The sequence below is a fragment of the Schistocerca piceifrons genome, chromosome X (genome assembly GCF_021461385.2).
Source record: "Schistocerca piceifrons isolate TAMUIC-IGC-003096 chromosome X, iqSchPice1.1, whole genome shotgun sequence".
NCBI classification, from domain to species: Eukaryota; Metazoa; Arthropoda; class Insecta; order Orthoptera; family Acrididae; genus Schistocerca; species Schistocerca piceifrons.
In genome coordinates this window covers 224194213-224208934 of record NC_060149.1, presented here as the reverse complement: position 1 = coordinate 224208934, position 14722 = coordinate 224194213, and the positions used below count along the sequence as shown (strand labels likewise).

Sequence of the window (14722 nt, the reverse complement as noted above, 5' to 3'; positions counted from 1 at the left end):
ATGTTGTGATGCAAGAGTGGTCTCCTAATTATATGCTTCAGTTTCACCAACAAAAGTTGTCTTACATGAAAAGCCATTTGTTATTGTGTGTTTCATAATAATATAATAAAAATAGCTGTTCTCAAGATTTTACACAAATTCCTCACTTTCTCACTTACATATTAAACCATCTTCATTTTCTCCATATAAGTAAAGTTTCATTTTGTACATATTCTTTTAAGGTGTACTCCAGAAATGATATCAATACTGAAACGTAATTCCTGTGGAAAAGCTTTGGACATTGCACGCACTGCCCGTGACATGTTGGGTGGGAATGGCATTTCTGATGAATATCATATTATTAGACATGTTCTGAATCTGGAATCAGTCAATACATATGAAGGTAAGGTCATATACTTTTTCTGTCTTTTTCCTCTTTGTTTCCTGAATGCAAATAATGGACAACTGCACTTGATCAATCTGTTATAGGTACTCACGATATCCATGCTCTCATTCTTGGGAGAGCTATAACTGGAATACAAGCATTTAGCTAAAAACTGGACTAAATATTGTGTTGCTACTGAATATTTATGCATTGCTGTATTTTCTGAGGTACGTGTGACAATACTTATTCACTGTGATTCTAAAATATGTAAATAATACTGTACATATTTATTTATTGCTGTATTCTGAATGAGAATATCCAGTGTGTTTTACTCAAAGTTTATCTGGAATAGAAAAAGTAAATCAGTCACCAATCCAAAGATTGCACTTTACCACCAAGCCACACTTACCTGCAATATGAAGTGTAAATTTTATGTCAACACTGTAAGTTCTAGTTTTCTGTCCATAAAATTTATTAATAATAACTGACACTGAACTGATGTTTGACTGTGTGTGGAAAATTTAATGAGGAAAACAGGACATACACTTTACTAACTCTGGCTATGATTCCTATACAGTGAATAATGTTTGTAGAAGTATGAAGCCACAATTGTTTAGTTTATTGTTTATCCATAGATAAATCATATGTCTAACATCAGTTTGATACAAAGAGAAAACACAAGTAAAAGTTTACTGACAAGAATTAGGAAATAGATCTGCTGTTCACTTGCCCCATGGGTGATGCATCTGTTCATTTAAAAGATTATAAGATCACACTAACTTTTATTACTGACTTTCAAGTACTATGTAAGAACATGTTATTTCTCATAAATACTGAACATTTACTGGAAACACTGACTTCTGTTTCTGAAATGTTCAATATACTGTCTTCTTTCATAAACAGCACTGCACCCTGCTGCTGATTTTTATAGACTTACTAGCTGACAAACCCAGCATTGCGTGGATATTAATTTTGCCAATTTTCTATTAGAAATGAAACCTTGTATGTATTTGAGCAGTATACTTGGTGTGAGATGTGCAGTTTTGTGAACATCACTATGGCAATGCCTCTCCATATCTCTGTAGGCAGCTATAGTTTTCATCTAATGCCGTTTGTGCTTCACAGTTCAAACATGCTAAAAGCACAAGCAGGTGTAAGGGATTACCTTAAGTTGACTTGACTAGGAGTGTTTTAGTACTTAAGAATAAGTTTATTTAAATGTCATGCATGATGCAAAAGTTTCTCCTGATCTGTATATCATACAATGATATAATTTTATAGTTACATTCAGCAGCTTTTGTGGATAGTGTCTGCAAAATGTGTTGCGAATAGAGTTAGTAGCAAAGGAGTAAAAAATGTAAATGTCATGCACAATGTAGCAGTTTTTCATGCATCTCAGTGTTAATGAAGTCATATGTCCTGAACTGTGGTGGGTAGGTGGTTCTTACCCCTCAGCAATTGTTGCTTGACAGTAATGGATATGTATATCATGTTTGGTTGAAATTGGTCCACTGGTTTAGGAGAAGATGTGGAACATACAAAACACACACACACACACACACACACACACAAACACACACACACAAACACCAGCAGCAGTAGCAGCAGATAGTTTTGAAAGCTAGGGTATTTTTGTATAATTTTGTATGTTATGGCCGTACTAACAGTTTTGCCCCCAGAAAATAGGCACTGGGAAGAAATTCTGTCTCATAATTTATTGTCTTATCAGGTGAAGTTTTCTTTTGACCCAACAACAACTTTCTCTGACAAAACTACTGCTAGATGCATGTAAACTAACCTGCTTGTAATGGTGTGTTTACATCTGTGTAACTTTATGTGTGCACTATAGTTCAATTCTTTTATCTTGGCGGCTCACGCATGCCCGCCCAGATGCGGGAGATTGCTGCGTTGCCAGTTGCACACGACGCACGCACCAAGAGAAGCAGTGCCATAGTATAGAATAGTTCGCAAGCTTACATTTAGGGGGGAGCGCGCAGTTCATGAAGTAAAGCTACCACGGCCGCATTAACCCTTTCGCTGATACAAAGACGTGCTCCCTGCATTCTGCGCTGTGCGCGTTTGTCACTGCACTGCTCGCCTGTGCAGACACATGGTGTTCTGACTGCTTTGACACACTTATCATTCGATTTCACAAAAACTATTTGGCCCAAAAATTAGATTTTTACACATCTTCTTGACTGATACCTTCCCCCCATAAATGAATTAATTTTGTTTTGATGTTCAACACAGTTATTATGCAGCATTAAATATAGTAAACCATTGCACGAAATTTTTGAAGAGTTTGCAGAGGTAAAAGTCCATAGAGTATACTTTCCGTATGGTCGATTTTAGTTGCCACAACGTTGAGAATGAAATGTGGACAAGATACCTAAATTTCATGTAAAATTTACTGTATAACAATATATCATTTAATTTAAGTACCACATAGGTGTCGTATGTAATATTGAGAAATATTCCATCTTTCGCGACTGTAACAAAAGTTTTATTTACACTGGGCACATTTGGCTTTATTTAAAAGCACTTCAAGCGATCAAAAGGAAGTAGACAAAATACATTAAACAAAACTGTGGACTTACAAAAACATTAGGACTCCATCTATCAGTGAAGTGTTCTGAGCTATGTCAAATATAATTTTTGTGTGTGGCACACACAAACAGCATTTATTTGCTAAAACACTGATCAGCCGACACAAACGTTGAATATTGTGTTACCGCAGCACAAAACTATGAAAGGTGACTTGGCAATGGAGGAGACAAAATACTGTCCTCTGAAGATGCTTCAAAAGAGAGAAATGCGTCTGGTCTAAATAAGTCGCTTATTACAGTTGCGGAAGAGGAATATATTTCAATACCATTGGTAAAACTGCAACTGTGGAACAAAAACAAGAAAGAGAACATGAGTACCATTGTGTATGTGCCATACCTTTCGTTGATTGAAGTGCTTTAAAATAAAGCCAAACTTGCCCAGTGTAAATAAAACTTTTGTTACAGTCGCGAAAGATGGAATATTTCTCAATATTACATATGACACCTATGTGATACTTAAATTAAATGAGATATTGTTATACAGTAAATTTTATATGAAATTTAGGTATCTTGTCCACATTTCAATCTCAACATTGTGGCAACTAAAATCGACCATACGGAAAGTATACTCTATGGACTTTTACCTCTGCAAACTCTTCAAAATTTCGTGCAATGGTTTACTACATTTAATGCTGCACAATAACTGTGTTGAACATTGAAACAAAATTAAGTCATTTATGGGGGGAAGATATCAGTCAAGAAGATGTGTAAAAATCTAATTTTTGGGCCAAATGGTTTTTGTGAAATCGAATGATAAGTGTGTCAAAGCAGTGGGAACACCATGTGTCTGCACAGACTAGCAGTCCAGTGATGACAAAATCACGCACAGCGTGGAATGCGGGGAGCACGTGTCTGCAGCAGCGAAAGGGTTAATGAAGAGACAAAGCACTAGAAATTTCAAAAAATTGCATTCAAACGAATAAAATTCGTGAAGTAAGACACTGCGATATTGTTTTTAAATAAAGAAAATATTAAGCACTGCACAAGGTTTGAACTCATAACCTTTTGCTTAGTAGCCCAACACCTTAACCGTTATAACCTTCTGCTTAGTAGCCCAACACCTTAACCATTACGCTAACGCAGCTCATCTTACAATGTAACTACATGAGGAGTCTAACACGTCATGCAAAATACTGACAAACACTGTTGGTATGACTATGAATTACTGACGCTTCGTCAAAGTAAAATAGGAAATAAACACTTACCGCTGTTCCTTATTGCGAAAAAGCGGTTAGTGAGATTGATACAAACACTTTTCCTTGCTATCGCCTGAATTAGGAGTCTTATTACTTGTTAGGTTTAATTAATTAATAGAATATGAAGCAATTGGTATAAAGAATGCTTTTTGCAAACTTTCTATAAAAGAAAGTCTGCTATCAAGACATTGATTTTGTTCTTTTACTTTATTTATGACTGAACGTTTCTAAAACTGAAAACACTCATCCGTGCTCTGCACTGCAGTCGAGATCTGGCAACGTCGTTCTCTGTTCATTGGCTGACTGTGTTTTGTGACGTCAGATGCGCAGAACGAACCTAAACACGGCCGCCAACATAAATGACGTGCACTATAGGTGCATGTAGCCATTGAACGGAGAAGTGAGGGGGTGAATGCAACTTCGCAGAGTCACACGGGCTTCTGATTTGTGCACACAGGCTGCCCCATGTAGGCACAGGAATCTCCGCACTCCAGACAGGGAGACAAATGCAGCAGTCGTGTACGTCTATGTAATTTGAAGAATATTATCATGCATTTCTTGTTTGTGGCTGGTATATTCTGCAGATTATAAAGTCAGTGTGAAATGAAATGATTGTCTACAGTTTTTCACAACAAAAACAATCTAGAAACAATAAAGACACACCTGAACGCAGTAAAGCCATTGTTTGTACTTCTGACAAGTACGTATTGATGAGGAGTGATTCTGGGACTCTTGATGTGCCAGCATTGACCCGTTTCCTTTACATGTCACTTCAGTTCATAGATAGTTTGCGTATAAAAATAGTAGTAGTAGTAGTAGTAGTAGTAGTAGTAGTAGTAATAGTAATAATAATAATGATAATAATAATAATAAAGTCCACCTTACTAAGGTACCAATCTGGCAGTGTCGCTGCAAGTCCTCAGTGGTGCATGAATAATTTAGTCTCAGATCCTGAAATTGTATTAGTTGGTGTTCTCACAGTTCAGGGACGGATGTAACACCATTGATTTAATTTTGATACTCTTCCTTATTTATTCAGATTAAGTTGCACGCAACTGATGACCAGTTCTCACACTTTTTCATAGTATCAGCAGTTTATAAAAATAATTTCATTAGTAATACTCATCTAATCAGTCCACTTTCTCTCCAGATAATAACACTAGTTGGCCAAGTTAGTTACCGAATATAATGGACTTTTGACAGTGGCAGGATAACTCATCGATAGCGCTCTAACAGGTTCAACAATCATGTCTCCCTTATCCATATTTACACCTATCACTGACTGACTACACAAGGAAGTTCATACACGTTTATTTTCACAGCTGAGCACAGATCTTTTCACTGATGTGTTGACAAAATAATTGCTGATTGTGGGACTGATTAAGGTACAGTGCTCGTGGTGCAGGGTGCGGTGGCTAGAAGCCAGGATGCTGCAAATGGGTGGTGGAGCTGAGGTCGAGCCCAGATGGCAGAGGACGGCAGCTGCAAATGTAACAAGTTCTTTTATTGACACATCTGAACTGCTTGATGCATAGGGTCAGTGTCCAGCTGGCTGCCAAATTCTGCTTGGCTGTCTGCCCGCACAACCCTTGTTGCCGGTGCGGCACTATATCGTGCCAGTGACCTTGTTACATAAGCTGGTTGCATGGACCCTGCACCATCATTGTGCAAATTTTATGCTGCTATGGCTTCTGTGGCCCCAAGTACCATCTGCTGACATCACAGCAGGGGTGCCCACCACACTAGGCCCCCTGTCTGGCAGTGGCTGGTGTGCATGGGAAGAAACCTCCTGCCCCCTGGGCAGGAGTTGGCTGTGCTGCCGGGGATGTACATGAGTGGCCAGTGGTGTCATGCCTCTATAAGTCTGTGGAGAGATGTAGTGTGCAAAACTGCTGTCCTGCAGTGGCCTCGACTAATAACCTCTGTTGACAAGCCCATGTGGTGTCTTCATTTGGCACAGCTGCATCATCTCGGTTGGGCTGCGAGACTAAGAATAATTCTATTAAAAAAATGACTAGTGCTTGTGGCTGGCAGCAAGATGTGTATGCACCACTACCAGTAACAGATGGCATCTATATTCAAGTGTGTGCCAGTTTAAGGTTTTCAGCATTCCTGTGAGTCAAACAAACCTGTGACCATTCATACTACTTTTACTTGTTTACATTCAATATACATGTCAGTACTAATTGTTATGGGCCCCATACACTTGAAATGGAATGTGGAAGTGTTTTTAAGCAGTTTCCTGTGTAGATTGACTGCATTATCCTACTATGCTACCAATGAACAATGAACAATGTTTTTTTTTAGTCCTACTGCCCCAACAGTTATCATTCCAGTGGGAGACAGCACCTTAAACCTGTTGGTAAAAGTGATAAGTGTAGAACTTTGAAGTTCTTCCCAGTCCTGGCCTACCTCTGGACCAACCATTGACTCACCACTCAAAGTCTAGTTGTTGACATCTTGTATTTCCTGGAGAAGGAACAGTACCCTTGGGAGAGGGTAGTAGTTCACGCTCCTTTGACAGAAGTCTACCCAACCATCCATTCACACCGGCTTTCAAATGCTTGATAGCAGTCTGGACAATTTCCAATTACTTGCAAACACCAAGTAGTTCACCCAGTGCCTGAGAGCAGCATTCACAGTGGGGCTGCATGTGGGTGGTGCAATGTTTATCTGAACAACAAACAGTAATTTAATTGGCTAGATAAAACATCTACTCACCAAGCAGTGGCAGAACACACACATAAAAGAATGTTGTAATTAGGCAAGCTTTCAGAGTCAGTGGCTCCTTCTTCAGGCAGAAGGGTTGAAGGGGAAGGAAGAGGGATGAGTGAAAAGGACTGGAGAGGTCTAGGAAAAGGGGTAGACTTTGGGAAAGTCACCCAGAACCGCAGGTTGGGGGAGACTTACCACACGGGACGAGAAGGATAGACTGATTATTGAGGATTGCATCGGATGAGATTTGAAAACCTGAGAGCACACAGAGCGTAGTTACTGTGAAGAGATGCTGAGGTGGAAGAAATTAACATAAATTAAGGCCAGGTGGGTGGTGAGAACCAAGGACATGTTGTAGTGCTAGTTCCCACCTGCGGAGTTCTGAGAAATTAGTGTCTGAGGAAGAATCCAGATGGCATGTTTGGTGAAACAGACACCGAGGTCGTGATAGTCATGTTGTAGAGCGTGCATGTTGCATGTTGCCAGTATACACCCTCTGCCTTTGTCCATTCATCCTAATTGATAATTTGGTGGTCGTCAAGGTGATGTAAAAGGTCGAACAGTGTTTACATGACAGCTGGTACATGACGTGTTGTTTCACAGGTGGCTCTCCCTTTGATAGTATATGTTTGCCAGTTACAAGGCTGCTATAGTTGGTGGTAGGAGGGTGCATAGGGCAAGTCTTGCAGCAGGGATGGTCACAGGGGTAAGAGCCATTGGGTAGGGAGATGGGTGCAGAAGGAGCATAGGGTCTGACAAGAATATTGTGGAGATTGGGGGGTGAGGGAGGGGAGGGGAGGGGAGGAGCAGGGAGGGGAGGGGAGGGGAGGGGAGGGGAGGGGAGGAGCAGGGAGGGGAGGGGAGGGGAGGGGGGTGACGAAAACCTGTTCTAGATGTGGTGGGAAAAATTTCAGACAGAATGCATCTCATTTCAGGGCATGATTTTAGGAAGTCATTGACCTGTCGAAGTAGCTGATTTATGCATTCCAGTCCAGGACAATACTGAGTCACCAGTGTTGTGTTCTGAAGCTGTTTTTTTGGAGGGATCAGCAGTACCAGGATTGGATTTGATGGCCCGGGAAATCTGCTTTTGAACTAGGCTGGTGAAGTAATTACGTGCAGTGAAGGCTGAGGTGAGACTGGTGGTGTATTGCTGTAAAGAGTCTGCATCTGAACAAATACGTTTGCCTTGACATGTCAAATGTTCCCTCCCATACAGCTTTGGCATTTGAGACAAACGTATTTGTTCAGATGCAAACTCTTTAGAGCAATACACCAAGAATTTCACCTCAGCCTTCACTGCACATAATTACCCCACCAGCCAAGTTCAAAAGCAGATTTCCCAAGCCATCCCATCCAATCCTCGTATTGCTGATCACTGTAAAAACAGCTTTGAAGCACACCACTGGTGACTCAGTATTATCCTGGTCTTTAATGTGTAATCAGTTACTTCAACAGGGCCATGACTTCCTAAAAACATACCATGAAATTAGATTCATTCTGTCTGAAATTGTACCCATCACATCTAGAACAGCTTTTTGTTGCCCTCCCAATCTCTGCAATATTGTTGTCGGGTCCTGTGCTCCGTCTGCACCCATCTCCCTACCCTATGGCTCCTAGCCCGGTGACCATCCTCACTGCAAGACTTGCCATATGCACCCTCCTACCACCACCTATAGCAGCCCTGTAACTGGCAAAAGATATACTATCAAAGGGAGAGCCACCTGTGAAATGACATGTCTTGTACCAGCTGGTATGTAAACACCGTTTGGCCTTTTATATCTGCATGACAACCACCAGATTATCAATTAGGATGAATGGGCATAGGCAGAGGGTGTATATTGGGAGCATGCAATATCCTGTTGCAGAGCATGCTCTACAACATGATAACCATGACCTCGGAGTCTGTTTCACCACACATGCCATCTGTACTCTTTCCCCAGACACCAGTTTCTCAGAACTCTGCAAGTGGGAACTAGCACTACAACATGTCCTTGGTTCTCGTGAACCATCTGGCCTTAGTATATGTTAACTTCTTCCATCCCAGCATTTCTTCACAGTAACTACTCTTCTCTTCACTCCACTTTAGTTTTCTAAATCTTTCATTGTCTTACCTATCTATTTTCACCACCCCCTCCCACATCTGTTACATACAATGTACTTATCTTTTTGCTCTTATTAACTCGTGCATGATGTGTAAGCAGTAATCTCTGTCTTGCATATTACCCTGTGTTCCACCTTTAAGCTCTCAGGTTTTCAAATATCATCTGATGCAGTCCCCAACAATCAGTCTTTCCTTCTCATCTTGTGTGGTAAGTCTCCCCTGATCTGCGGTTCTGGGTGACTTTCCCAAAATCCACCCCTTTTCCTAGACCTCTCCAGTCCTTTTGCTTCACCCCTCTTTCTTCCCCCTTCAATCCTTCTGCTTGAAGAAGGAGCCACTGGTTCTAAAAGCTTGCTTAATTACAATTTTCTTTTATGTGTGTGTTCTGCCACCACTTGGTGAGTAGATTTTTTTTATTTATCCAATTAAATTTAAATTATTTTTTCAAAAACTGATTGTTTTTGTTGAACAATAAACAAGTAACTTTAAACTAATCTTGGATTTTTTAGTTTCGTGATTTATTACCCTACAAGGCCTCCAAGTTCCTTTTTAAGATATGAAGTTTCAACACCCAAGAAAGTGGCTTTTGTTAAATTTCAGTGAATTGTTGAAGATTACTTTGTCTCAAACTTCTGTTGAAATCATCTTCATTAACAGATTCACGTGGGGAAATGATTTTCCAAAAATATATTGCTTCTAAAGTTTGCAGAGTACACAACTATAGCTCAAAACCATTGATTTATTGTGAAATATGTTACACACAGCACTCAGAGCTTCCAAAAATTCTCAAAAATGTATCATTTAGCACACGTGTACCAACTGAAATCAGGAGGCAGTGGTTGTCTAAATGATGGGTTCTGCTGCCAAAATGTAGTTTGCAATTGACATTGTAGTACAGATCTTTTGCAGCACTCACAGATGTTTGAAGATACACAATATATTATGATACACACAAGCCTTAATACAAACAATAAAATATTTCTAGAATTCTACATCAGTTTTACCTGACACATGACGTGGTCTCACACCATGGAAAAACTGAAAGTTAGTTTACATATTTAAATAAACATGTGCAATGTTTGGGTCTTTTTACTTAGCTGAATTTGTCACATATTCTACACTAGCATGCCACAGATGAATACTGTAACATCAATTTATGTCGTTTATAAGAGTGAAAATTGTGGAATACCAACCATTTAGGGCAGCTAACAGCAGAATGATTAATGTTTCATGTTGTCTGCTCAGATAATCTGAAATCTGTTTCTTGTCACATTTATTAATGAGAAATATCTATCTGCCTTTCTTAACATATCTAATAACACTCATGCTGGTGATGCTATAACTGCTATATCAGCTTTGATTCTCTGCTTTATGTTAACTAAATTAAAATGTTATGACCAATTTGTAACTAGATTTAAGACATTTCTCCTTATAAGTCACTTCCCTTACTAATTGTTCAAGGTAAATTTTAGATAAGGATTCATAACAATATCACACAAATCCCTGTTGTTATTGCTTGCCATAATCATTATAGAGTTTTCCAGCCTATAGTTAGTAAGTTGAAATCTTCCCATACCATAACGTAATAAGGTAACTCACAGTTTATGAATTTCCATTATTGTTCATACTGTTTTTGAACAGTAGCTGAGAGGGTGTGGTGCCATGTTTCTCAGTGATAACGATGATGAAAAACTTTGACAATACATACTGTTTAGAGTGACCTGCAATAAACTTAGCTGCATCAGGCCAACACACAACAAATGGAAAATAATATGGATGGACATAAATGTCATGCATGGGACTGATGACTTTGCTGTTTGTTCCCTCCCCCAAATCAATCATCCAATCAAACAAATGTCATGCAGGCAGATGAGATACACTTTTCAAGTAATTGAAATGTGTATACATATAGCTTGATTAATTGTGGAAATACCTTTGTATTAGCAGTGAAAAGGTGTGGTGCACATTCAGAGAACGTTTCATTATTGGTTCCTTTTCCTTTGAAGATATATGCAGTGGTAAATTTTAAACAGTTGTTTTTTCTGCAAGTGAGTATTTACTGTGGTTTGAAGAAACACCATTATTTTCTGTGCACAGGAGAGGTAAGTATCCATAGAATAACAGTCACCTAGAGTGCAGCACATTCAGTGACTGCAGCTCCCGCCCCAACAATTGCTAAAATAAAAGTGTCATTGAGTAACATTGTGGATATGCTACAACCCTGTCTCACTCCTTTCTCAATGTCTCACTCCTTTCTCAACCACTGCTTCCCTTTCATGCCCTTGGCTTATTATAACTGAGATATCTGTATAAGTTCCATATAATCCTTCACTCCCTTTAGTTTACTCCTGTCACCTTCAGAATGTCAAAGAGTGTGTTCCAGTCAACATTGTCAAAAGCCTTCTCTGAATTTACACAAGCTGTAAACATGGGTTTCCGTTTCCTCAACCTATTTAAAAGACCTAAGATAGGTTGTTGGGTCAATATTGCCTCACATGTTCCAATGTTTTCCAAAACCCAAACCTATCTTCTCCGAGGTCAGCTTCTACCAGTTTTTTTTCATTCTTATGTAAATAATTCATGTTAGTATTTTACAACCATGACTTATTAAACTGATAGTTTAGTAATATTCACACCTGTCTGCACCTGCTTTCTGTGGAATTAGATTTATTATTTGAAGTCTGAGGGTGTTTTGCCTGTCTCATACATCTTGCAAACCAGATGGAAGAGCTTTGTAATGGCTGGTTCTCCCAATGCTATCAGTAGTTATGACAGAATGTTGTCAACTCCTTAGGTCTTTTGGTGCTCTGTCAAATTCTTCTGACAGTGTCATATCTTCCATCTCATCTTCGTCCACGTCTTCTTTGATATCTATAACATTGCCCACAACTTCATCTCTCGTGGACAGACCCTCTATATACTCCTTCTACCTTTCTTTTCTTTGCTTGGTACTGGATTGCTATCTGATCTCTTGACAGCCATACAGCTAGTTTTCTTTTCTCCAAAGGCCTCTTTAATTTTTCTGTAGGTGGTACCGGTCTTCCCCCTAGTTATATATGCTTCTATAGATTTATGTTTTTCCTCTATCATTCTGCTTAGCCATTTTGCACTTTTGTGAATTGCGTGTTTTAGACATTTGTATTCTCTTTTGGCACTTCATTTGTTGAATTTTTATATTTTCTTCTTTCATGAGTTAAATTTAGTATCTCCTGTGATGTCCAAGGATTTCTGCAGGCCTGGTCTTTTTATCTATTAGATCCTCTGCTGCCTTCACTATTTCATCTCTCAAGCTATCAATTTGTTTTCTACCGTGTTCATTTCCATCGTTCTTGCAATCGATTCTTCTGTTTTATCCACAGTTCATGACCGATAAGTTATGGTCAGAGTCCACAGCTGCTCCGCAAATGTCTTACAGTTTAAAATCTGGTTCCAAAAATCTCTGTCTTGCTGTTATGTAATCATCTGAAACTTCCCATTATCTCAGGTGTCTTCCATGATTGTTGATTCTTGAGCCAAGTATTGGTGATGATTAAAATATGCTCTGAGCAAAATTTTACCACACAGATTACTTTTTTGTTCCTTTCCCCCGGTCCATATTTTCCTACTATTTTCCCTTCTCTTCCTCTTCCTACTGCTCAATTCCAGTCACCCATCGCAATTAAATTTTTCTCTCCCATAAGTGTCTGAATAATTTCTTCTGTCTGATCATACATTGTTTCACCCTCCTCATTATCGGCAGAGCTAGTTCGCATATAAACTCGTACTATTGTTGTGGGTGTTGGCTTTATGCCTATCCTGTGTATAATAATGTGTTCACTGTGCTGCGCATAGTAGCTTACCCACATTCTATGAGGGTCGCCCAGAAAGTAAAGCACCAATTTTTTTTTCTCAGCCAAAAACAATGCTACAAATGCAGAGTATTCCAAATATATTATTTGAAGTCTCCTGAGAGAGAGAGCGCGTCAAGATTCTGTCACTTCTGACAGATAGTGTAACTGCAGGACAGTTTCAAAATGGCATCTGTAGGAGATGCATGTTACAGCAACATGCCATCATTGAATTTCTCACTGCAGAGAAAGAAACTGTGGTGAATATTCACAAATGCTTGTGCACAGTCTATGGAGCATATGCTGTCAACAGAAGTACAGTTAGTTGCTGGGCATGGAGGGTGAGGTCGTCAGAAGGTGATTTGGTGGAGCTCCATTATTTGCAGCAGTGTCTGTCACACCTGACACACCTAGCCTAGCCCCCTTGGACTTCCACTAGTTTGGGCCATTAAAGAATGCCATTTGTGAAGACATTTTGCTGATGAGGAGGTGATTCACACAGTGAAGCATTGGCTCCACCACCAGGATCCGGATTGGTACTGACAGGGCATACACGCCCTTATTTCGCGCTTGAGGAAGGCCATAAGATGGGATGGAGATTACGTGGAAAAATAGGGTATGTAGATGAAACACCATTCTTTCATGTGTGTAATTCTTGTTATCTTCAATAAAGGATTGTTGAAGAAAAAAATGTGGTGCACTAATTTCTGGGCAACCCTCATATTTTCTTATTCATTATTAGACCTACACCTGCATTATCCCTATTTGATTTTTTATTGATGACAGTGTACTTTCCTGACCAGAAGTTCTCTTTATCCTGCTACCAAACTTCACTAATCCCCATCCCATCTAACTTCAACCTAAGCATTTCCTTTTTTTAAAATTTTATAGTCTACCTACCCAGTTGAGGGATCTAACACTGCATGCTCCAATCCATAGAATGCCAGTTTTGTTTTTCCTAATGATGACATTCTCCTGAGTAGTCCCCACCTGGAGATCCAAATGGGAAATTGTTTTGCCTCCGGAATATTTTACCCAAGAGGATCCCATCATCATTTAACTATATGGTAGAGTTGCATGTCCTTGGGAGAAGTAATGGCTATAGTTTCCCCCTTGCTTTCAGCTATTCACAGTACCAGCACAGCAAGGCCATATTGTCTGACATTATTGTAACAGATCAGTCAATCATGCAGACTGTTTCCCCTGCAACTACTAAAGAGGCTGCTGCCCCTCTTCTGGAACGACATTTTTCTGGCCTCTCCACAGTATTAATAATATAATATTGTTTCTTATATGGCAGTTACATTGTCTGGAAGAAAGTTTATTATTTGAAAGTCATATTTCTGTTAGAGACACAACTAGGAGGATCAAACTCAATGAAATATCTAATATTTTGAACAATATTTATTAGTGTCAGTGTACTGCATATAAATGTAAGCAGTTTGGAAACACTCTTGATAAATACTCTTTTATTTTAGGTTGTACCAAAAGTGCCAATTTGTGTCATGAATGGTGAAAGTTTGTGATCGTCCTCCAACATGGAAAAAACTCCAGTGAGAATCCATACTGTCTCAAAATCAGTGTACAGGTATGCAATACACATGGAGCATAGCATCAGAAGATGCAACACAGACATTTCTGCACAAGTTTTGGAATAATGAGTGTCCTGTAGCTTTAAGTAATGAACATCTAGTCTGTAACTATGAATCTAATACTGAAGACTGCAGATTATGATATTTTCTGTACACCAAAGTTGCTTGCGGTATTGTATGAACTAAAAATGCTTTCATGATGCATTTGTTAATAAATAATTTTTATTTTTACTCAATAAAGTGCAATACCAAAAACATCATATTAAAAATTTTATTCTATATTATTATATGACTCTGTTGAAATGAAAGCCTGAATAT

General features: G+C 39.1%; 1 protein-coding gene across 1 annotated transcript in view; it reads left to right on the top strand.

Moving 5' to 3' along the window:
• Window positions 1–14353, top strand: part of LOC124722260 (glutaryl-CoA dehydrogenase, mitochondrial-like) — a 40266-nt gene extending 25913 nt beyond the window's left edge. The window contains exons 4-6 of the mRNA XM_047247448.1: window positions 222–382; window positions 469–591; window positions 14291–14353. Of these exons, the coding sequence (XP_047103404.1) occupies window positions 222–382; window positions 469–533 (226 nt within the window). The 3' untranslated portion in view covers window positions 534–591; window positions 14291–14353. The remainder of the gene's footprint in view (window positions 1–221; window positions 383–468; window positions 592–14290) is intronic.
• Window positions 14354–14722: the final 369 nt, after the last annotated feature.